The following is a 22,700-nucleotide window of genomic DNA, read 5'->3' as shown; positions in this document are numbered from 1 at the left end:
AGGATTGGGATGTTTCTGTTAAGAAAGGCTACTTTCTTTAAGGAAAGAAAAGGATTACTTTCAGAATTACTATGATTGCAATACGACATATGAATAGCTTTGTTTTTGTCTTTTCCTAATAATGTTTTCTGTTATTTTGTTTTAGAACAATAGAGGTTTGTCGGAAATATCCCCTGCTTTCAATCACTGCAATGTAAAAGCCACTGTTCCCCTTACTTAAAAGACCTGTTTGTTTAGCAGACACGAGGGTCTGCAGGCATTGTGCAGTCTGTCTGGTAATGCAGTAATGTTTTGGGAGATGAGAGATGCCTCATTGTATTCGTCCTGCTGTTTGTGCCTTGCAGTCGTTAAGTGTTTTTAAGAGTGAGGCCCATGTGGTTTCTTTTTGGAGTCACTGCCTTCATCTCCACTTTCTGCAGCGAATGTTAACCACACTGGAGAAAATAGGTCAAGCAGATTACAAAGCTTATTCTTGGGATGTTTCAGGTAGATGTGTCTGAGCATAGAGTAATAAATAGCTCTAATATATTGTGTTGATAGTGAATGCAATTGAGCCTATAATTTAAATGGTAATGAATAGAATTAATAATAACCATACATTTTTTCATAAGAATGCTTTAATTTACAATAGTTCGCAAGTTCTGCCAAATCATACCAGTGCAGCTTCAAATCTTGAAAAAGTGTCAAACTAGACATTTAAAGGCACACTGGGCCACGAATGGTAAAATGTATTTTAGAATTGTGGTGTTTTAAACACACCTCAGAGAAATGCAAAGATGTGTGTTTACTTTTAAGATGACTTCGCAAAAAATATTAATTTCTTTAGCATTTTGTTGGTGCACTAAGCTGAAATGTCAGAAGCGTCAAAGAGACAAATGTCTGTAATCATAAACCCACAGAAATCTCTAAAGATGGATTTTGGAATGACCATTACAGACCAATCTTTTTTCACTTATACATTAATACATTATAGACTACACATTCTTAGGGCTATTTAACCAATTTTGTAACTCACTATGTTTTGTTTTCTTAGTACATTAATGTATTTGATATTTATGCAGGTTGAGTTTTTGGAAAATTGCTCTTAAATTTTATTTATGTATCATTATTTTGTGTTACGTATATATTGTAACGTAATTTATTAAATCTATCTCATTTAGACCTAGCATAAAAAAGTAGAACATATTGAAATTAAAGTAAACACTAGATTATATACAGTATTTGTGGTTAATGAATACAGTTTCCCCTTTCAATATATTTTTTTGACAAAATGGTAAATCCTCAGTGTCTGTAACTAAACTATGGTCTCACTGTTTTACAATATTTTATGTTTTAAGAACATAGATAAGCTCAGTGTCAGCTTACAACAAACTCCTCATACAAACCTTGAAAAGCAAGGCTGTCCTTGTGCACATACAATAAGTAGTATAAGTACGCAATTCATTCTGCCTGTTTCAGATATGGTACTGGCAGTGTTTTCTCCATCATATGCATGTTGTAAATTACATTATTGATCTTTTTCTTCTCCTTTAGGTTTGTGCTGAGACACAGAGGTTTGAAAAATTGATGGAACATTTCAAAAATGAAGACAACAATATTGATTTTATGGTATATTTACATACATAGAAGATCATTGTGCTCTGTAGATCTTTGTGTTCAGTCATCAATCTAGTTAAAGAGGAAGCAGAAATTGTTTTGATACCTGACTCTTTTGAATAATCTTTGCTTAATAAAGTATAGATTGTGTGTTCTGTTTCAGACCTCCATAAGCATTCAGATAAGTCCCTGGCTAATTCATGTCTTAACATATTAGCTCCATCCCTTTTTTAAATTATGTTAAAGTTCAGTCTTTTCATAGTTCATTTTTAAAATTCACATACAAGACCCAGAGCAAACTAACAAAATGATTAAGGAAAAAGTAAAGGTTTATTCCATGCTGAAAAGAAAAGAAACAACATTTCGGCTGTAGAGTTTTCTTCGGGTGTGTCAACATGGAATAAACCTTTACTTGTTCCTTTGCAGCCTACACATGCTGATGCTGCTACCTACTTTAACAAAACTATAACTGCAATTGGAGATACTTCATTGCTGCTTTTCTCAGAAAGGTGATTTCCCACTGGATTATCTTGTTTTCTGATGTGCTATTAGAAGCTTTGTGACTTTTGCACTAATACAAGATGTAAAATCCAGGTGAAAAAGAGACGTAAAGTTTGCTTTAATAAGAATTGAATAATGGCACGATGTATTCAATATGGGAAAGAAGAAAACTGCTGAGGTGTAGTATTTGTTTTTTTCAGGTGGCATGTATGCAGTTTATTAATATTGTGGTTCATTCAGTGGAAGATATGAACTTCAGAGTTCACTTGCAGTATGAGTTCACAAAGTTGTGCCTGGATGAATTCCTAGATGTAAGTATGAATAAATATTTTACAAGTTTTTGTTTTTATACTTTTTTAAATATAGGAAACAACAGCAGAATTCTTAAATGGCACTGAATTCTTATTCTATTCCGTATACCCTAATTGGAATGCAGGCAGGTAGTGAAGTGTTAGGATGTATAAGCCTAAGAGTGCTATGTTAAAACTATACAATGTACTAATAGGGTTTTTAAAATATTGAGTCATTTTGGTCACCACATTGCTAAGACGATATTGCTGCTCTGTAGTTAATCCACAGAAGAGCAACCATATGCATTTCCAGGCATAATGGAGTGTCCTACTCTGAGTCTAGAGCTGAGTCTGTTAGTCTTGAACAGAGGAGACAACGAGGGAACTCGGTTCAGATATTTAAGATCCTCAAAGGCATTGACAAAGGCAACTTGTTGAACAGTAAAGCATGACCCAGAGGACACCAGTGGAAATGCACTTTAATCTGAAAACAGGAGACACATTTTCAACCTTAATGGTTGCAGGTAATGAGACTGAAGCTGATAAGATATCTTTTTTAGAAGGTCCTCTGGACACTTACACACCAGTAACCGAATGGTTACTAATGGACCGAACATTCTCTTGTTTCTAAACCTCATGCTCTTACACTATTATGTCTATGAGTAAAAAGACTTCTTTTGCCGTTGAAGAAATGGAGATGGAAATTGTGACCTTAACAACAAGAGGAATCGCTGAGAAATGTACCTTCCCCTCCCAAAATCTCTTAATTTGTCTGCTTCTTTTTGAGACAGAAGCTGAAGCACACAGAAAGCGACAAGCTGCAAGTTCAGATTCAGGCCTACCTGGATAATGTGTTTGACGTTGGTGCTCTTCTGGAGGACGCAGAAACGAAGAATGCTGCCTTGGAGCGAGTCGAAGAACTTGAGGAGAGCATCTCCCATGTAAGTGGCGCGTGATTCGACAACAGAATAGGATTCGCCTTTGTTTTAAATGCTGTCAACAGTTTTTAGTTGTTTATTATGTATTAAGAGTTGCACTCATTAGGAGCAGTGGTGGGTTTGAAAGATTGTAAGAGCTTCTGATCGCTTGAGTGTTTAATAGGAGCTTTAGATCAATGCTTTAGTGCAGACTTAAAAGCAACAAAAAACAAAAACTAACAACAAAGCCTCCTGGACCACCTCATGATGGGCTTAAAATGTCAAGAGGTAAAGTGTGCAAATCCAAGTAAATTAGGCATTTGTCAAGGGGAATATCTGCTTTAAAAACTGTTGTTTGCTTCCTGGTTTGTTGAAGTTGTATTATTAGTTTTTATGCAGTTAACAAAATACCAGCTTTACATCTAAATGGTTTATGTTTATGAACTCTATATTTTGCTACAAGCTGCTGAAACAATGTACTGAAATCATATATGAACCATATTTTCCCTATTCATAACAGACTACACATGCAGCATATTAGAAAGATAAATAAAACAATTGATGATGTTGAAATTAACTTCTGATTAGAAATCTGAGCCTTCTTATTTATGTACTGTGTGTTCCTAGATGACAGAGAAACTTCAGGATACTGAAAATGAAGCTATGGCTAAGATAGTGGAACTGGAGAAGCAGCTCATGCATAGAAACAAAGAACTGGATTCTATTCGGGTGAGTTTGTTTAAGATTTCTTGCCTAATGCCCAGAATATGCTTCACAGAATCAAAAAAGAAAGTACTTCTTGATCATGGATTATGAAAGTAAATTGGAATCAGATTGACCTCTGTTGCAATCAAAATATTTTTAATAGAAATACAATTTTTTGTTCATATCAGTAATTGTAGAGAAACAAATAAGTTGCATTAAAATGTGCCTTCCACTACTTCGTGCACCCGGCTTCAGCTCAGTCTTGTCTTTGCAGGAAGTTTATAAAGACGCAAACACACAGGTCCACACGTTGCGGAGGATGGTGAAGGAGAAGGACGAGGCGATCCAAAGACAGTGCAACCTGGAGAAGAAAATCCATGAACTGGAGAAACAAGGGACAATAAAGATCCAGAAGAAAGGGGATGGGGACATTGCAATCCTTCCTTCAGTCCAGCAGGGGTCAGTCACCCCTGGTGCAGAAGGGGGTGCTGGTTCCTACGTGGTTGCAGGGACTTCACTGGGTCCAGAAAGTGGGGGAGTTCCTCTAGTCCCAGCACCACCCCTGCCGCCTCCCCCTCCACCGATGCCTGGGTCTGGTTAGTGTGTTTCTGAATTTCTGATCCATCGCGTAGAACATTCCTGTAGTCAGTGTAGTCGGGAATTAGTTTTTTTTTGGGGGGGGGTGAGGCAACATGTAATAATAATTCCTTACACTCATATAACGTTTTTCTGAATACTCCACTCAAAGTGCATTATAGTTAAAGGATACTTCCCTTCACCACCACCAATTTGTAGCCCCCCACCTGGATGATGCGCCAGTACACTCACCTCACACCAGCTATCAGTGGGGAGGAGAACAGAGTGATGAAGCCAGTTCAGAGATGGGGATGATTAGGAGGCCAATGGGAAATTTGGCCAGGACACTGGGGTAACACCCCTACTCAGATATTACACATAAGTTACAGACAAATAGAAATCTGAATGAAAGATGATGGAGGAAGAGGTGAGGCTCAGACACTGGAGCTGAGGAGACTAAACAAACGTTAGCTCCTGCGAGAAAAGATACCTGAATTCTCCATGACTCTGAATTCAGTGGAGTGTTCTTTGCCTTCTTTTTCAGTGCCAAACGGACCGTCAGCCCCTCCTGCTCCTCCTCCTCCCCCCCCACCACCTCCTCCGCCGCCGCCCCCTCCACCCCCACCCCCCCCTCCGGGCCCTGCGCTGGAGGCGTCTCCCCCTGTGCCTCCCCCCCTTCCCCCTGCAGCCCCCCCTCTCCCTGGCTCAGGATCTCCCACTGTCATCTTCAACTCAGGGTTAGCAGGTAAGGCCGCCTCCGAAACTGTCTGGGATCAGGCTGGAAAGAGCAGACCTAAGTGCAAGAGGCTAGGCCTGCTTTCCTTGTTACTTGTACTTGTAAAAGAGTTTATACATTGTCTGAAATAGGAATCTGGCTGTCAGATACAGAAAGTGTTTATAGGGTTGTAAACCAGATTACAGGTTGTAATTTATTAATTGTACCCATCACCCTATACTTTACTCTATTGCAGGCCTTTTGCACACTCAGCTCACTATTTATGGCTGCATAGTCTGGGTGGACAACTGATGGGAATAAGCTTGTTTTCTACTTTATTGCTCTTGGAATTTTGATGCACCCAGTAAATACTGTGGATGTTGTCTATATTATTCTATTTTAAGAAGCAAACATTCTGGGCGCCTTCTAACTTCACACATCCATGGATGATTCACTTGTGCCATGTGGAGAATATTTGTTACAGCATTTTGTGAGCATTTTTGAGTCTCATGCTGTTTACAGTCATGCTGTCTTTGACTCGTGTCTTATTTAGAAATGCAGTGTGCTTTCAGTACCGAGTCTGCTATTTAACCATGTGTACACTATATCCATATGCGTGCAAGACACCTACATTTTCATTTAGAAGGTTAACTAGTTTTGAAGATTGTTTAGCTCTGTGCCATGAGTAATGGTACCAGAGTGAGCATAGGTTTTGATACATGTCTACCATGAAAATGCATCACTTAAAATAACAGCAATGAAATGTTTATCTGTAAATCTTCTATTTTCCTTTGCATTTTACAGTAAGAGGTGAATCAAGCAATATGAAAACATACTGTGATTTTTTTTTTTGACATTTCTAGTATAATTTATTGATAAACGGATATTCTTCAGTTTGATTACTGGCAATTCATTTCTTGCTTGCTTGTTCTGTACCTGGTGTTAACTGATATCTAGATCAGGAAATTATTCCTTTGCACTAAAAACTTGTTCTTTGCTTTCTCTCTCCACCTTTTCTGCTTACATAGAGGGACCCATCAAGCTCTTCTGTAGGTTTTTCTGTCTTTGTGTTTGTTTTGTGAAACTTTGTGAAGTGTTCCTCAGCAGTGGAATATGGTTTCAGGCAGACAAATGTAGAATATCTCCTTTGTAAGCTCAGCACATAAGCTTTTTAAAAAATCATAAATTTACTGCATCCTATTCACGTGGAGAACATACATTGTGAAACTTAGTTTATTGAACAAACATTGCAATTGGACTTGGGTTTATTATGGAATAAGTCAATTTTAGTTCAGTGGGTCTGTTTTGATAGTAAGTTTTGTATTTGACATTTTTACATGAAAAACTTAGTAAATGAAATTTTTGTTGTAAGTGCTGATTTCCTAGAATGTATGCATAAAATTCAGGATAATAGTGGACAGGGTGATTTTTAAATTTTTCTATCCCAAAGCAAAATTTGCACCTGAGTTTATTTGTTAAAAAAAAAGACTGATTCCAAGCCAAGGGAAGACTGGTGGGAAAAAAAAACAAATTACAGTAAACCCTCATTATAACGACCCTGATATAGAGAGGAATTTGGTCACAGTGGCAAGAGTCTAGTCAAAGTCAAATGTGTTGGAAAAAAATCTATTCCGAGAGTTTTTGGACAATTTGGTCTATGACCGTTGTAAGTGATGCATGCCCGCTTGGTTCCTGATAATTTTCTCCCTTTACTTTTAAGATCTGTACTGTATTTAGGTATTAACCAAGCATTGCATTTATGAAAAGTGGATAGCCTTGCAGTCCTATTTATAACTTCTTATGTAAGAGTTATAAATAGTACTGTAAAGTTGTGTCTTAAATATTTTTGAGCTGTAGGTTAGACATCTCCTGGATTTCTGCTTTTATTGGACACCCCTTTCCCCCATTAATCTACTATATTGAGGGTTTACTGTAAATTGATTTTTTGAGCCAGATTTTATATGGAAGACTTCAATTAATAAATCAGGGTTTGTGGGAAAAGCCCTTTCTTCTGTTGTATGTCACACAGTACCTCTCAAATATTTAGTAATATTTTGTATTGCCCATTTTGTATAACCAGGTTGTTATATGCCAAAACACAACTGTTGTGCCTTATTTCTAATAACGATAACTCTTAATGTGTGGATTGTGCGTGTTATTGCATGCTGAAACGCATTCTGGGTGGTTAAGTCAGCAGATTAAAAGGAGATATAGGTTTATTGTGCAAGTCTGGCATGGTGTCTCTTAGAGAAACCATGTCTTGCTGTCAAGATTGTAAAGCTTTTTCCCAGCTCTCAGATACACAAAGCATAATTTTCTGTGATTATGTAAAAGTAGTATAATTTACTTAAATAAAGTAGAGATCATAATCAAGAACTAGACAATTATTTTCTCATGTGTTAGGGTTCCCATACTAACAATTCAAATTTTTGCATGTCTCTTACTTCTGTTTTCTTTTTCTAGTTATTGCCAGCATTGTTTATGCTGCTTTGCAGCTGGATAAAGTGTACAGTTAAAGAAATACAGTCCCGTAAGGCAAGAATTCTGGAGGTGGTTTTTGGCAGTGCCTCTGTAGCAGCAACACCTGATGAAGCAACACTTTGTTTCAACTTATTACGGTCTTAAAACTTGCAGCATGCCATGCCTTCAGCTACACATTTAATCTATGATGAGTCATGAGCAGGCTTTTCTAGTTTCTCTTCTAATTAATCTTCCCTTTAGAGCAAGTAAGAGTGAATATGGCTGAAAATTGCTGCTCTCCAATGAATCTGAAGTGACTCTCTTTGTGCTTTTCTGCAGCCGTGAAAATTAAAAAGCCAATAAAAACTAAATTCCGTATGCCAGTCTTCAACTGGGTGGCCTTGAAACCTAACCAGATAAATGGAACTGTCTTCAATGAAATTGATGATGAAAGGATTCTGGAGGTAATATTTATTTTCTGAGGAGCGCAGAAATGTGAAGCATTCTCTGACCTAGATTTTGCTGAAAATCCATTTGTGTTGTGATGTGTAGCTATTAATATCACATAATATGTTGCCCTAATGATGTTCTTTTTTAATTTAATACTTATTTAATTTTTCACTTGTGTATCATCAGGAGTTTTTTAATTGTTTAGTTTACCTTTTTATTTTATCAAGGTTTAATTCTTTTTTTTGTGTAAAGGAGAATTTACACAAAGAATGCTTATCTAAAGCGCTTCATTATTTCTTTTTTTTGAGGATTTGAATGTGGATGAATTCGAAGAAATGTTCAAAACAAAAGCTCAAGGCCCTACCATAGACCTAACATCAAGTAAACAGAAGGTCATTCAGAAGGGACCAAATAAAGTGACGTTACTGGATGCCAACAGGGCTAAAAACCTGGCCATCACTCTGAGAAAAGCTGGGAAAACACCAGAGGAAATATGCAAAGCCATTCAGATGTAAGTTTTTAGTTCTGTAAATTAGTTTTATGTCATTTGAAATACCTTTTGGTCTTTGAAACGTAAAATCCGCAGATCAACTTTAATGTACTTCACAAATACTTTGCGTGCCATGCGGATCTTAAATAACAAAATATCCTTGGTGGTGGTTATTTTAATATATGGTGGTGTTCATATATTAATTTAGTATTTTCACATAGATTAATAAATATAAGGCCGAGATAAACATTTTTAAGCAGTGATGTATACTGTAGTATTAGTCAACAGCTGATTGGCCAACCACTGTAACCATGTTAAAGGTTTACTTAATGAATGTGTATTTTAGATATGTTCTGAATAACAGATGTGCTCGTGCAATTCCTAGGGCTTGCAGTGACATATCTCCATGTCCTTTCTGGAATTTACACCACATATTGGATTTACATGATGAAAATAAAACAACTATTGAATTTATTCAGATTGCGGTTTCGTAGTTAGGGTCACTACTGAGAAACTTGGTGAAGCAAATGTTCTAATCATATTCTTTTATATTCAAAACTCAATCAGAGTGCAATAACTTGAGTAATACTTAGTAGAAAGCAGGGGTTAATTCCACACCGAAAAGGAGTAAGTACATTGCTGCTGCTTCTTTGTACTGTATTTAATTATAGAAAATAAATAATACTAAGATCATCTAAATTGTAAGACATTTTAAACAAGTATTGCTGTGTCAGTAATGTTTTAATAATAATAATAAAGTTAATAATAAATAATAATAAAGTTACACTTTTTCTCACCTGTAGTCAATAGTTGTCATGCAGTAACCTCAACAAAATGTAGTACAGTAAGAATATGCCACATTATTTCACTATTTCTATTTCCTGAAACTCTCCAGGAGTTTCTTATATTTTTGCTCTCATCTGTTTGCTGATTTAACCCTCTGCATGTCAAAAAGGGGTCTGTATAATTCACCCATTTGTCTCTGAATGTGATGGACACGACAGACGCTGGAATAAGCAGGTAGAAGCAGGTAGAAGACTAAGACATCAGAAGGATGTTTAATGCAGTGAGTGTTAAGTTAGAACATTAGTAGACTTGCTGTGTATATGTGTGGCCTGTGTCATTGTGAACATCTGTTTTCTCTTACAGGTTTGACCTAAGAACTTTACCTGTGGATTTTGTTGAATGTCTGATGAGGTTCCTGCCAACAGAGAATGAAGTGAAAGTCCTGCGGCAGTACGAGAAGGAGAGGAAACCACTGGAGAGCCTGACAGACGAGGACAGGTTTATGATGCAGTTCAGCAAAATTGAGCGATTAATGCAAAAAATGACTATAATGGCCTTTGTTGGGAATTTCACTGAGAGCATACAAATGCTAACCCCTGTAAGTTTGTCTGAACTGTAACCTAAATTCTGTTACAGAGAATTAATGTTTTACTATTTGTAATGTGAAGAAAATTGAAATGTTTTGTATACATACCATTTTTAGCGGTAAAAATAGGATGTTCATAGATCACGCTGTGTTTTTTTTTTATTTTTGCCATCTCCATCTGTTCTGTGGCATATAACAGAACTCGATAACTCGAATTTGATAACTGTAGTATTGTTTGTGATTGTAACTAAAACCAGTTAATTGATTAATTGCTAAGTTATTAAAACTTTATCAAGGCATAAGCAGAAATATCTGATTATCGAATATCAACTCAGTGATTAAAAAATATCAATAGATCTTATGTGAATTGATATCTAGTATCAAAGATGATACTATATATGATGTTTTTGTATTTTTCTTAAAGCAACTTCATGCAATAATTGCAGCATCGGTGTCTATAAAATCATCACAGAAATTAAAAAAGATACTTGAGGCAAGTATTCATCTAGTCTTCTCTTCTTGTGTGTTTTTGTTTTAAATTGTTGTTAAGTACGTCTAAGCACAAGCAATGGTTTTATGTAACTCTTACTTTTCTTCTGCAGATTATTTTGGCTCTCGGAAACTATATGAACAGCAGTAAAAGAGGAGCGGTCTATGGTTTTAAACTCCAGAGTTTAGATTTGGTAAACAAATATTCCACACTTCTTAAGCTCATCTCCATTTCTTTTAATAGGTTTCAATTTATACTGTACTTTCATGATCCACACTGCTTCTAATGCAGTGTAATTCAGAAGGGATTAAGATGGATTGCTTTGTTTCATGTGGTAATTGTTTTCATCTGTTTTTTAAATGCAGTTTTACTGAAATAACTCCTGATGAGCTTTTTGTCTTATGAAAGCAGAAAACAATGCTATTTAATTGTCAACTGTCCCCTCAATATTTACTTTAGACTTTTGTTAAGCAGTTGACTAGGTAACTTTTTTGAATGTTGTGACTAGAACAATTTACATTTAAATTTTAAGCATCTGTGTGTTTTTAGAAGGAAAAAAGAGACAGGAAGTAGAGTGTGTATTTGTGTACAGCATAATAAAATGTTTAATTCCCAAAGCTTTTAGACACAAAGTCTACGGACAGAAAGCAGACTCTGTTACACTACATTGCCAATGTAGTCAAGGAGAAATACCATCAGGTGTCCCTCTTCTACAACGAACTCCATTATGTTGAAAAGGCTGCAGCAGGTAAGGGCACTCGGTTTTCAAGACTCAAAATAACAAAAGTTTGATTAATAGAAGTTTGCCTGTATGTTTTAAGGAATTATTGATCCAAAATAATGTGGCTTTCTTCTGTGGTTTAAACTTACATAATTATTATTGTTTTCATAAGCAAGTTTAGTCTTTCACACATTTTTTTTCTAAACAATCCAAAAGTTTCTGGTTTCAGCATTCATAAATACGAATAACTAAAGTGTAGCTATTTGTCTTCACAAATTACACTGCATTTTCTACAAGTACTTTAATTGAATTTGAATGTTGAAAGGACTGTTTATTTTCTGTCTGTTTTTAATAAGTAGGAAGCCCTAGTCCCACTCTGTTTATGTAGCTGTAAGTCACTAGTTTGAATTGCGGGCTGGTAATTGTCAGTATTTGATTGACACAGTATTCCTTTGGTATGGAATAGCATCAAGCTTGGTGTTCTTCCTTCTGCCTTAGTATCACTAGAGAATGTCCTATTGGATGTGAAGGAACTTCAGAGAGGAATGGACTTGACAAAACGGGAGTACAGTATGCATGGCCACAACACTATGCTGAAAGACTTCATCAACCAAAACGAAGGAAAGCTCAAGAAACTCCAAGATGATGCCAAAATTGCACAGGCAAGTGGTTTTCAAGTAGGCATTTGATGCTAGCCTTGGGCTAGAAATAGACACCAGTGGTCAGATATTTTCCCTATTATACTGTTTGAGCAAAATTTCATCTGACTTTTGAGGGATGTCATAACATTATATTTATTATGCAGCTGAAGGTCAGGGACTATTCAGGTATGACTGAGTTCTACCAGAGAGGGGGAAGATTAGAGAAGGGACAGACTTTAAGTTTAGGAGTTAGGAGTGGGAGAGAAGGGGGTCGGAGGGTGTTATTAGCACATTTTCTTGATTCTAGCATACTTGATTAGAAACGGAAATGTATCTTAATATTTTTTTCTTTCTTTCTAAAGGATGCATTTGATGAAGCAGTGAAATATTTCGGAGAAAATTCCAAAACAACGCCTCCTTCTGTGTTCTTTCCCGTCTTTGTCCGATTCGTGAAGGCCTACAGGGTAAGGGGAAGCAGCACTTTCCCATTTTTCAATGAACCACCCAGTTACCACTGCTTTCGATCAGAAACTCCCAGAACTATGTGGATTACAGGTGGGGTTTTAATTTCCCCTTCTTTTAAAACAGCAAGCAGAAGAGGACAATGAACAGAGGAAGAAACAGGAGCAGGCACTCATGGAGAAACTGTTGGAGCAGGAGGCCATGCTGGAGCAGCAGGACCAGAAGGTACTGTCATGTTGGCACGATCCAGCTAATTGTGTAAAACATCTGTTAAAAAAAAAATGTGAACCATTGCCTTGTCTGTTTTAGTAATATAAAGTTATAGTAATATCTTTGTATAAATTATTCTTTATGTACTTTGTTGTACAGTGCTGCTCTATTTCAGATCCTGTTAAACCATACTCAGGTACATTTATAACCAAAGAAAAGAACAGATTCACAAATGTACTTAAGGTATCACTTTTACTACATTTCATGAAGTGGGAAACAGAAAGTAGTTATAAATCAGACGATATCCCCTTTTGTGTCATTTGAAAAGCACCGTTTCCAGCATATTGCGGGTTAATTCTTTGTGTCCGTTTTCACATGTGCCCCAGAATTTGTTTTGTTTGTGCTGCCTTTTGGGATTATCAATCTGGTTCTTATCTCCCGCCAGTCGCCATCGCATAAGAATAAGAGGCAGCAGCAGGAGCTGATTGCAGAGCTGAGGAGGAAGCAAGTCAAGGACAGCAGACACGTCTATGAAGGCAAAGACGGCGCCATTGAAGATATAATTACAGGTAAAGACAAGCTGGGCCGTGCCGTGCTCTTCATTGTAGTTAACTTGATTCAAAACCTTAAAAATTAGACAGGTACACCCTGTTACATGTGGATTCTTTATTTGCTTATATATTATTATTGTCATATGTTTATACCAAGATTCGATTTTAATGCTTCACACAATAACGTTTCTCTGCTGGGCAGAGATCCGCACTGACAACATGAATTCATGAAACTGCTTTACTTTTGTTTTCCTATGAACAGAGCATTTAACTTTTGTTTTTAAATTCCATGTACATTTATTACTGCCGTACAGTACTATTTCACAAATAAGCAGTGAAAGCAGGAATGTCAACAGATTTTTATAGTATACTTTATAATGGCATTAAAAACACATTTTGTAGATTAAATTCAGTTATTAAATGTCTAGAGTTAAACAGAAAGCATTAGTGTATATTATAACAAGATAATAAAAAATACTAAACCCCAAGAAAATCACACTACTGTATAGTCCTGCACAGCAAAGCTCAAAAATGGCAAGATTTTATCAAAAGATGTGTATTATTTTTAATATTAATAGTTCATGAATATATTTCCTAGGAACTGTTTTCTTTCATGCTGCGCACTGTATTAAGGAAAATACATTTGTACCAAAATTATTTTTCTTATGCAAGGGTTAGACTGTATTTCTCAGTTCTGAACCTGAACCCCTTTTACATCAGTCCCAAAGAGGAAAATTGATTCGTTATCCATTGATTCTCTGTACAGTGAACTTTTCTAGAATTCATTTCTGACATATAACAGGATATATCTGTACTTTAATTCAGACTTGAATACAGGAAAAGATACAAGTGGAACTGTTTGATTGGTACTTGAAGGCACTAAAACAGCTCTAGCTACGTGCAGCTGACTGCATGCCTTGTTCATTACTTGCAGTTTGTTACATTGCATTAAATTAACTTTTACGTGAGACTAACAGTATTCATCCTTAGTGATTTAACAAGTAGATTCTGAAAGGTTGTATTGTGGTTAATTCTAATATACTGCTTCTATTTTAAAAAATGCCATCTAATTTTGGATTGTGCCACCACACATCTGTTAATAATCGTTGCCGTTCTGCTTATTTTGCTGTAATCGTTTTAAAGGGTCTGAGCTGTTGAAGAATGAGTGTCTGTAAAAAACGTCTCGCTATGAAATTTAGAAAATTAAAGCCATGAATCTGCCACTGTTAATTGCTGGTTGGTGCACTAAGAAGTAAATAATTTTTAAGATCTCCTTACAGTAAAAGTAGTGTTTGCAGTGCAAACCAGAAAGTGGTTAAGGTTAACGTTGAAAACAAGCAATTTCCTAATGGGAACCACTGCCTTGGATTCATGAATCTTGTCAAATTAAAGTTACACATAAGCATTCTCTGAATGTAAAAATCAAAATGTGATTTTGAGTGGAAGTCTAAAATCAAAAGTATGCTTGAAAGGATAAAGATTAGCTGCTGGAAAAATGTAAAACTGTATCTGCAAGTCCTAAATGTGATGTCAGGAAAGTGGGATGATTTCATTAAAGATAAAAGCCCTTCAACCACTTTTTATGAATGTTTAATAATGCTTAGCTTTAGTTTCCATTTTCTGTAGATTGCTAACCATTTCCTAGAACTGTAGATGTCTGCTGCTTACTGTGTTCTGTCTTGTTTGGCTGTTGTTTTAATGCAGTGCTGAAGACAGTGCCCTTTACCGCCCGAACAGCCAAACGTGGTTCTCGGTTTTTCTGCGAACCTGTTCACGCTGAGGAGTTCCATTACTAAACTTAAAAACTTTCTCAGCTGATGCTCATAAAAGGTTGCTGTAGGTTGAAATACTATATACGTCTCTTTTTCACTCTTCATGGGCCCACCTGGATGTGAACAAACGTGTGTCTGGTGTCCTGTGGGGCTTCTGTCCGTGCAGTGCTGCCCTCCTGGCATGCTGGTGTGAAATCTCTGGAGGAGCTGTCGATTCCTTGTGTGCCCTGCATGACACATGTCACCGTCACCCGATCCATTTCACCTCAGCAGTGCACCTCATCTGTGATACTCCTGACACATTGTCACAAGCCAGAGCAAACCATAATGTCACCAAGTCTTAGGATCTAGAGTTAGAGCCTGCAAAATTAATAATAACCCTTTGTTGATTATTGGTTTTTGGATCAGGCCTTTCACTTAGCACCCCCTGGTGTTGAAACTGTATAGCTTTATGGTATTATTATTTTTATGAATAATAATAATAATAATAATAACCATGAGGTACACATTGCTCAAACTCAGAAGAAAACAGTCCTGATGGAGATTTCTTGTGTTTTAGACAAGTGGCATTATGCCTTGCTTTTCTTTTAATCTCCATGGAAAATTGAGTGTTTGTAAAGCTTTGTTTGCATTTGGTTTTGCATCATGCTGGCTTTTTCAGTGCACTTACAACTTCATACTCACTGTCCCAGTGCTATCTTCTTTTAAGTGTTGGTTTTCCTCTGTTGCGAACGTGTTATGTTTCCTGTGGCACTGCATGGTTGTGCTTTTCAGTCCAAAGCATGAGCTCCATTTTCAACATCACTTCTGCATCTAATATAGAAGCCAGTTACATGATTCACACCACTGTCAGCAAGAATGGTTAGATGTAAAATATTTAGGTTAACTCTTCTGTTCTGGCATTTATTAATTTGAATATAGTGTATCAGAAATAACATGTAACTGGCTTGGGGCATGTTTTGATTAAATGTCTAATGTGCTGGTATCTTTCTTATTTGCATGGAAAAAAGTGGTGGTGGTCTATTTTTGCTGTATTTAAACAAAACACAGTGTACTTCTAAGTTTAATGTCAATGAAAATGCATCCCTAGTAACCGCCTATATTTAAAGAATCGATCTACATGTATTTTCTCTCTGGTGTCAATCTGCAAAGCAGCTTGGGTTTTGTTGTACAGACATGGTATCTTTTTCTTTTGCTCCTGCTGTACCTATAGCAACTACCAGCCCCACTTCTCCTAATCTCTGCCCCCTGGCTGTTCTGCTCTGACCGCTAACCAGCAGCAAAGCCTACCTGCACATTCGGGTTCTGCTCCTGCATTCATCCCCGCTTCTGTTTAACCATCATTTTTGTTTTTTTCTTCATTCAGCCATAAAGAAGAATAATATAACTAAATTTCCAAATGTACACTCGAGGGTAAGGATTTCTGCTAGCACACCGGTGGTGGTGGATGAAACACAAACCTGGCAAGCATCCTCTTTTTTTAATCTAACTACTCCATCTGTACTGAAACAGTGCATAGGCTCAAATATGGCAAATAAGCCTGCAATTCAGATATTTGGTGATGGTTTCTTTTTTCCCCCCTCAGTAAGTAATTGTAATATCGCATGGCTGCTGTAAGAGTACACAAAGACAATTAGAGGAGGTTTGATCTGTGCAAAATATAAAGGAGCATTTGATCAGTCACCTGCAAAAACAATCAGTTGCTTACATTTTCCTTTGTGACAATCAAAGTAAAACCCCTTGGAAAAACTTGACAATCAATTATTCATTTTAGCATTTCAGCCTTCTCTGACAGTTGATTGCTCACACGTCCTCATGTTTGTCTAACCCAAGCTGCTTTGCCTGACTGACTGCCTACAGTAACACAACCAATCATTTGGCTTTTGAAATGTACAAGCTGTGTAACTGGGGCCTTTTATTTCCTCTCCCCCCCCCCCCCCCCCCGGACAGATCTTCGAAATCAGCCCTACAGGCGAGCCGACGCGGTGAGGAGGAGCGTCAGGAGACGCTTTGATGATCAGAACTTGCGCCCAGTGAACAACGCTGAAGTCACGATGTGAATGAGAGAACAGCACGTGTCAGGAGTGTGTGTGTGTGCGCGCCATTGCATCTTTGTGAAAAGTAACGGTTGAACAAAAGCCAAGAGCTAGTTTCAAACCGGTGGGGCTGGAGGGTAAAAGGAGTCTTTGTCCCTGAATTCGGGAATCTAGCATTTAGAAGCCAAGTGCCTAATTCTGATTAGAAGGTGTTTACTAGTAGCAATATGACCTGATCTGGCTTTAATTCTGTTCCAAGTAATGTTGAGCTTTTTTTTTTCTAAACTGGACACAAATGTCTGTACAGAAAATCCTCAAGTCTTTCTTTTGAAAGTTCAGAATGTAAGGAACGTGATTCCTGGTGTTGAGGGGTATTCCGTGACATTTACTATGGAACTCCATAGTAATTGTGTAATACATTCCGGTGCTATTGTATTTAGCCTAGGAATTAATTTTGTGCTTTAGCTGCATTCTTTTTCATTAGCTTCTCCTTTTTTTTACTCAAGGGCTAATGATTTTATTTATTTTTTTAAAGAAAAAGTGTCCCGGTTCATTCCAACATTTAATACAAATCAATTTCCAGGAGCAGACGTACTATGAAATATAAAGGTGAACTGTTTCTTCCCACATTTAAAGATTTCTGAGCAAAGATACAGCAATTCCAGAAAACTGAAGGGACATTCCAAGGCTGGGCTACATTTTTTTTTTGTGAAATGACAAGGTTAATGTGAATTGTATATACTGTAGGCCTCCATACTAAGGTATTAACATCTCATTTATCAGTGTTACTATGGTTTACATGGACCAATACAAAAAAAACTGTACAGTTTCAGAGATGAACTACTGAAGTAGAACTTAAGTGCTCAAATAAAATGCAAATTAAAAAAAAGGTATGAACATGTGAACCTTATAAATACATACCATATAATGAAATGAAGATGGGAGAATTCGGTAATGATAATTAGAGCATACTGCATCCTGTTGTGCCGTATACACTATATATGTTGTGTACAAAACACAGGCAAAGCACATAAGACTACTTAAGTAGTTTATCATGAAAATGGATTCTGATTTTAATTCTCTTAAGATATGCTTTAGCTAACAACTAAATCACCTTGATTGTTTTTACTCACCATCTTTATTGTACAAGTTTAATGTATAGTATTTAACCACTAATCCACGTTCATTCAGTTTTGCTCATGTGAACCACTTAGTGTGAGTGGCATTTGTTTTTGATAATGTGTAGTTATGTTAAAAAACAAAACAAAACAAAAAAAATTTCTAAATGTACAGATATTTTGCTACGAAATGGGTGCAGTTTTTATGTTTTTTGTTTTCTTTTTTTTATAATTCTTTTTAATCCACATATTAGCTTATGGTTAATATTGTACATATTGTTTAAACAAAGTTTGCAACACTCTCTACTATACAATTTGAATGTTTCTTTAACTTATAGTTTTTTTGTATATTTAACTAAAATGACAGTGAACAAAATTTTGGCTTAGCTTTAATAGATTGATCCTAGATATTTTTAAGAAGTTTCACAATGATGTATTCTGTGTGCTAAGCAGAACATGCCAACATTTTGTCTTGCTTGCCTGACATTAAAATGGCATTAAACCATTGATATTACAGTGAAACTTACAGGTCATTTGACCCTAAAATATCAATTTCGCATGTGTGTCAGCTTATTTTAAGGAAAAAAAAGGTAGGTTTGTGAATTTCGACTTTGCAACAGTTTCATCTCTTTAACTGGATAATATTGGCATGTTCTTCAGTAATGTATTTTAGGCGATACCTGCTTCTTTGCAATATTAAACATTTTAATAACGCAAGTTTCAAATTAGATCTCTGGTTTCTCCATGGCTATGTTCAAATAAACTATTTACACTACTATAAATGCAACGTTCTGTCATTTTTAAATCAAGCTTATAATTTTTGGATATGAAAACAAGGATTTCGTAGGCAATCCTGTGGAATGGAGCTGGGAATCAGTGCTGGGTAGTCATGAGCAAACCAAGATGTGTTCAAATTCTTGCAATAACCCAAGATGCTTCACTTCTCCAGTTTGATCTTTTAGAATAGTTTCATTATTTGATATATGGATTACTTGTGCAAGTATCTAACTTAAAAGGATATAGTCCTGAATTTGGAAAGTGTACACTATTAAATTATTTTTATTATGAGCAGTTGTAAAACCTGTGTAGCACTGGTTAATTCTTTAAAATATTTCAGTTCTATGTTTTAAAGAAAAACTCAAATCTCATTGCCATGTTTTAGTCACCAATTTGTTGTTATTTTTTTAATGTGGTAGTATATGATGGGAAGTATTAGTGTACATTTCTTGTAGGGCTTATTCACAGGACTGAAGTGGCGCACATTTGTGAAGTCGTTCTTTTACAAGCTTCTGGACACAATCTGGCTATCCTTCTGTTTCTGACAAATGTAACAAACTGCTTCTAGGTGCTCTAAAGACAGTTACAGAAACTGGGTTAATAAGGAGCATCACTTGGTGCATGGCAGTTAGCTCTGCTACAATTCAACTACGTGAACATGGGAGAACAAAAAAAAATGTTCAAATGACACCCCCCACCATTCACCATAATACCAAATATTTAGGTTTCAACTTTAAAAATGCCTAAAAATGTTGAGCATCCAAAACCTTTTACTCTATTGATTTTGTTGGCATTATTTTGAAGAATTAATCATTCAGGTGTCAGATCACAGGACACTCAATTGACTGAATTGCACACTACACCTAACTAGTGAGGAAGCAGATTGGGCTGAGGTGATTTAGCATGTTGAATGTCAAGTCCGGTGAAAATCAAGAAAACAGAATCTTAGACTTCTCAAGAAAAATCCCCTTGTTCCAATAGATTATTGGAGGTTGGCCTACAGTACAACAGTGCGCTGTTGATCAGTCTGGGACGGTGGTAGTCGGCAAGTTCTAACCTGGCAAGATTTAAATGGCTATTGTAATCTGACAATGATAGGTGACAATCTGAAGATGGGGAATAGGGAGGCCAGGAGCACATAATTCCATTTGCAGTAATTGATAGTACCCTGACTGGTAATGCCACACTGATCCAAGTCCTCCTTTATGGGCTTTCCTATGACAACATTCACAAAAACACATGAAAATCCCTTTTGTGCCAATAGATTGTTGAAGGGACTGTTGAAGGCAGAATGTTCATACTGCTCATGTAACAGCTTGCTTGTGAGAATACACGTCTAATGCAAAAGATACCCAACTCATCAGCTTGAATCCCCATTGAACATTGTGAAATGAGCTGGTATAATGTGTTCTAACTAGGCCTTAGATACCAGTGAATGAGTACATTTTTCCAGACAGTAAAAGAGGAATGAGAATATAACCATCTGCAACCAGATGAAGAGCATGCATGAAGGAGGTACCACTTGCATTACTTTTACCAGTAGCTACACGACTAGCTTTCACTAGTGACTTTCACTGTAGACCCCTAAGCTGATGCCAAATATAGTCTGCTTAATTGTACTTATGTTTATAGAATAGTCAGTGCACTTAACTACAGAAACCTTTTGCCTAATAACTTTTGTTGCAGGTGTAACTGCTTTCTTTTGATGCTCAGTAAATATTTATACTGCACTGTCAGCCTCATTGCAACTTACAAGTTAGATCAAGGAATTACTCATGCCTCAGATCCATTAGAAACTAATAAATCATCTTCCCTGGTTTTTAGGAAATTCAAGATACCATATACGTACTTGGGAAAGGAGTTACTTATGTGGTGTTTCACATAAGATGACAAAATGTTAATTTTGTTATGATTACACGATATCACTACAACTATGAAGAAGTATTAAAATACTAAGGGCAATAAGTGCATAATGTGGCATCTAGCAATATGCTTAATATAATAATATATTCCCCACTAAAATATAATTAGTGGGAGAAGGAACTGTGGATTTAAAACATTAGAAACAGTCATTTAAAACAACTGCTTGATCACTAGTCTTAGTAGAGTGAACACTACAAAAATTATGAAGGACCAATTTAGTGAAACTGTCATTTTTTTATTAAAGAGTTTGGATCAGATCATTCATGCCAAATCAGCAGTGCTTTATGTATACTTAAAAAATGGGGAAAACATTCTTAAAAAAACACTTTTTATAATGCCTGATTGTTTCTATTTGTATGATTCTATTTAATAATGTTTCACATTTATACTAAAGTGAACACCATATTACAGAAGTGCCCAGTATCCTAAATTGCTAGGTTTATTACAACAAATGAATAAAGGCCCTCCCTTCACTGTACTGTTAAATACAATAGTATTCTTAAATTGTAAAAATACCATAGGTGTTTCACTGCATACCAAAACAGACATGTTGAATGTAAAACAAAATAAAAATAAACTTGTTTCATGGATGAAAGAATATTTTTAGCATAAAGACTGGGATATCACTAAATAATTTCAAAAGGGTGATCTTGGTGAAGTGTATATTGCCAGAGTATGATCAAGTCAATGGAGATGAGGTTTAATGTTGCACATATGTAGTGGATTGGATATGAATCAGTTACTTAAAAATGTTGTATAAATGGGTATGGCAAGGACTTGTCTGGACTGATGAGAAATTAAGAGAACAACAAAATAATCTTTGAAAGCACATGGGTAGCAAACTGAACTAGCCTACGCTCATATCACAGCTATGTACCATAACCATTTCAGATATTAAGTTATGCTCATCCCTAACAATTATATACAGCTACCACAACTCAAAAATGTTGTTTTCAATTAGTTAAACTGGAAATATTCTAGTTTCGAACTAACGTTTAAAAAAAATACAAAAGGTTGTCTTTTTTCATTAAACAATATATTCTGAAACGCATCAGTTACATTTTATGAACCTACACTGAACATAGATTAACAAAAAAGTAGAAAATGTGGATGGATTTCCCCTTGTGTAAGGAAACAGTATATTTAACTGGTAGTAGTTCTGTTTGCATTGTATTCATGGATTCATATTATAGCTATTACAGATCACATGAATCCAGTGGTTTGCTAGAGCAAGACAAGCACATATGGGATGGGATTAAAAGGGGAATCGTAAAAATCCAAGGAATTAAAATGTAAATGAGCACAAACAACAACAAGACATCATGGTGCATCCAGCTGCTCCAAAAGAGTTCTCCTCCGTTTCTCCAGTTCTCCTTCACTCAGTTCACTGCCCGAAGTGTCCCATCCACCCTAGAGAGCAAACAGAAAGCAAGTGAAGATCAAAAAATAATTTTAAACATAGGGCCAAACTCCCCAGAACAAAACACCCGCTAATCTTTAACACAAAGGTACCACATTCCATAGCACACATTCAAATTAATTTTCATATGGGCTAATTAGTCCTTGAAACTAAAGTCTAAAAAGTCAGGTCATCGGAAGTTTGGTCATCATCCAGTTTGGACATCATACAAATCAGGGAATCAAGCACATGAATTGTGTACTTGTTAACAACAAGAAACTACAGCTATACATAGACAAACACTATACAATGTAAAGTCATCAGCACAAAAGTCACATTAACGTGTTTTCACAAATAAGGAACCGCAATTGAAATGCAACATGTAAAACTAAATCAAAATAGAAATTACCATTGATGTAGTATGAAACCACTACACTCTGTATCTGGGACTCGCCATTAGCTTTAGTGCTAATCATTTGCCACTTCTTCAGAAATCAAAATGTTACAAAAGCTTTGGTTTTGAAAAGC

General features: G+C 36.2%; 2 protein-coding genes across 5 annotated transcripts in view; one reads left to right on the top strand and one right to left on the bottom strand.

Annotated features, from left to right (window-relative positions):
* LOC148822079 (formin-like protein 2) overlaps window positions 1-18,855 on the top strand; it is a 75,464-nt gene extending 56,609 nt beyond the window's left edge. Inside the window, exons 10-27 of one of the 4 annotated variants that reach the window (XM_088930058.1) lie at window positions 1,534-1,608; window positions 2,298-2,408; window positions 3,179-3,328; window positions 3,932-4,033; window positions 4,284-4,605; window positions 5,130-5,330; window positions 8,100-8,224; window positions 8,519-8,721; window positions 9,850-10,084; window positions 10,497-10,565; window positions 10,675-10,755; window positions 11,181-11,310; window positions 11,782-11,945; window positions 12,287-12,388; window positions 12,513-12,611; window positions 13,042-13,165; window positions 16,286-16,382; window positions 16,870-18,855. In XM_088930058.1, the coding sequence (XP_088786184.1) occupies window positions 1,534-1,608; window positions 2,298-2,408; window positions 3,179-3,328; window positions 3,932-4,033; window positions 4,284-4,605; window positions 5,130-5,330; window positions 8,100-8,224; window positions 8,519-8,721; window positions 9,850-10,084; window positions 10,497-10,565; window positions 10,675-10,755; window positions 11,181-11,310; window positions 11,782-11,945; window positions 12,287-12,388; window positions 12,513-12,611; window positions 13,042-13,165; window positions 16,286-16,382; window position 16,870 (2,391 nt within the window). In that variant the 3' untranslated portion in view covers window positions 16,871-18,855. Of the gene's footprint in view, window positions 1-1,533; window positions 1,609-2,297; window positions 2,409-3,178; window positions 3,329-3,931; window positions 4,034-4,283; window positions 4,606-5,129; window positions 5,331-8,099; window positions 8,225-8,518; window positions 8,722-9,849; window positions 10,085-10,496; window positions 10,566-10,674; window positions 10,756-11,180; window positions 11,311-11,781; window positions 11,946-12,286; window positions 12,389-12,512; window positions 12,612-13,041; window positions 13,166-14,851; window positions 14,984-16,285; window positions 16,383-16,869 lie in introns of those variants that run through there. The other 3 variants (XM_088930059.1, XM_088930061.1, XM_088930060.1) reach the window with 3 other exon arrangements.
* Window positions 18,856-20,987: 2,132 nt separating this feature from the next.
* Window positions 20,988-22,700, bottom strand: part of prpf40a (PRP40 pre-mRNA processing factor 40 homolog A) — a 28,979-nt gene continuing 27,266 nt past the window's right edge. Inside the window, exon 27 of the mRNA XM_088929954.1 lies at window positions 20,988-22,183. Within this exon, the coding sequence (XP_088786080.1) occupies window positions 22,094-22,183 (90 nt within the window). The 3' untranslated portion in view covers window positions 20,988-22,093. The remainder of the gene's footprint in view (window positions 22,184-22,700) is intronic.

This window comes from Atractosteus spatula, chromosome 13 (assembly GCF_055471065.1).
Source record: "Atractosteus spatula isolate fAtrSpa1 chromosome 13, fAtrSpa1.hap1, whole genome shotgun sequence".
NCBI classification, from domain to species: domain Eukaryota; kingdom Metazoa; phylum Chordata; class Actinopteri; order Semionotiformes; family Lepisosteidae; genus Atractosteus; species Atractosteus spatula.
Note: the sequence above shows the minus strand (reverse complement) of the source record. Positions and strands in the feature narration are given on the sequence as shown.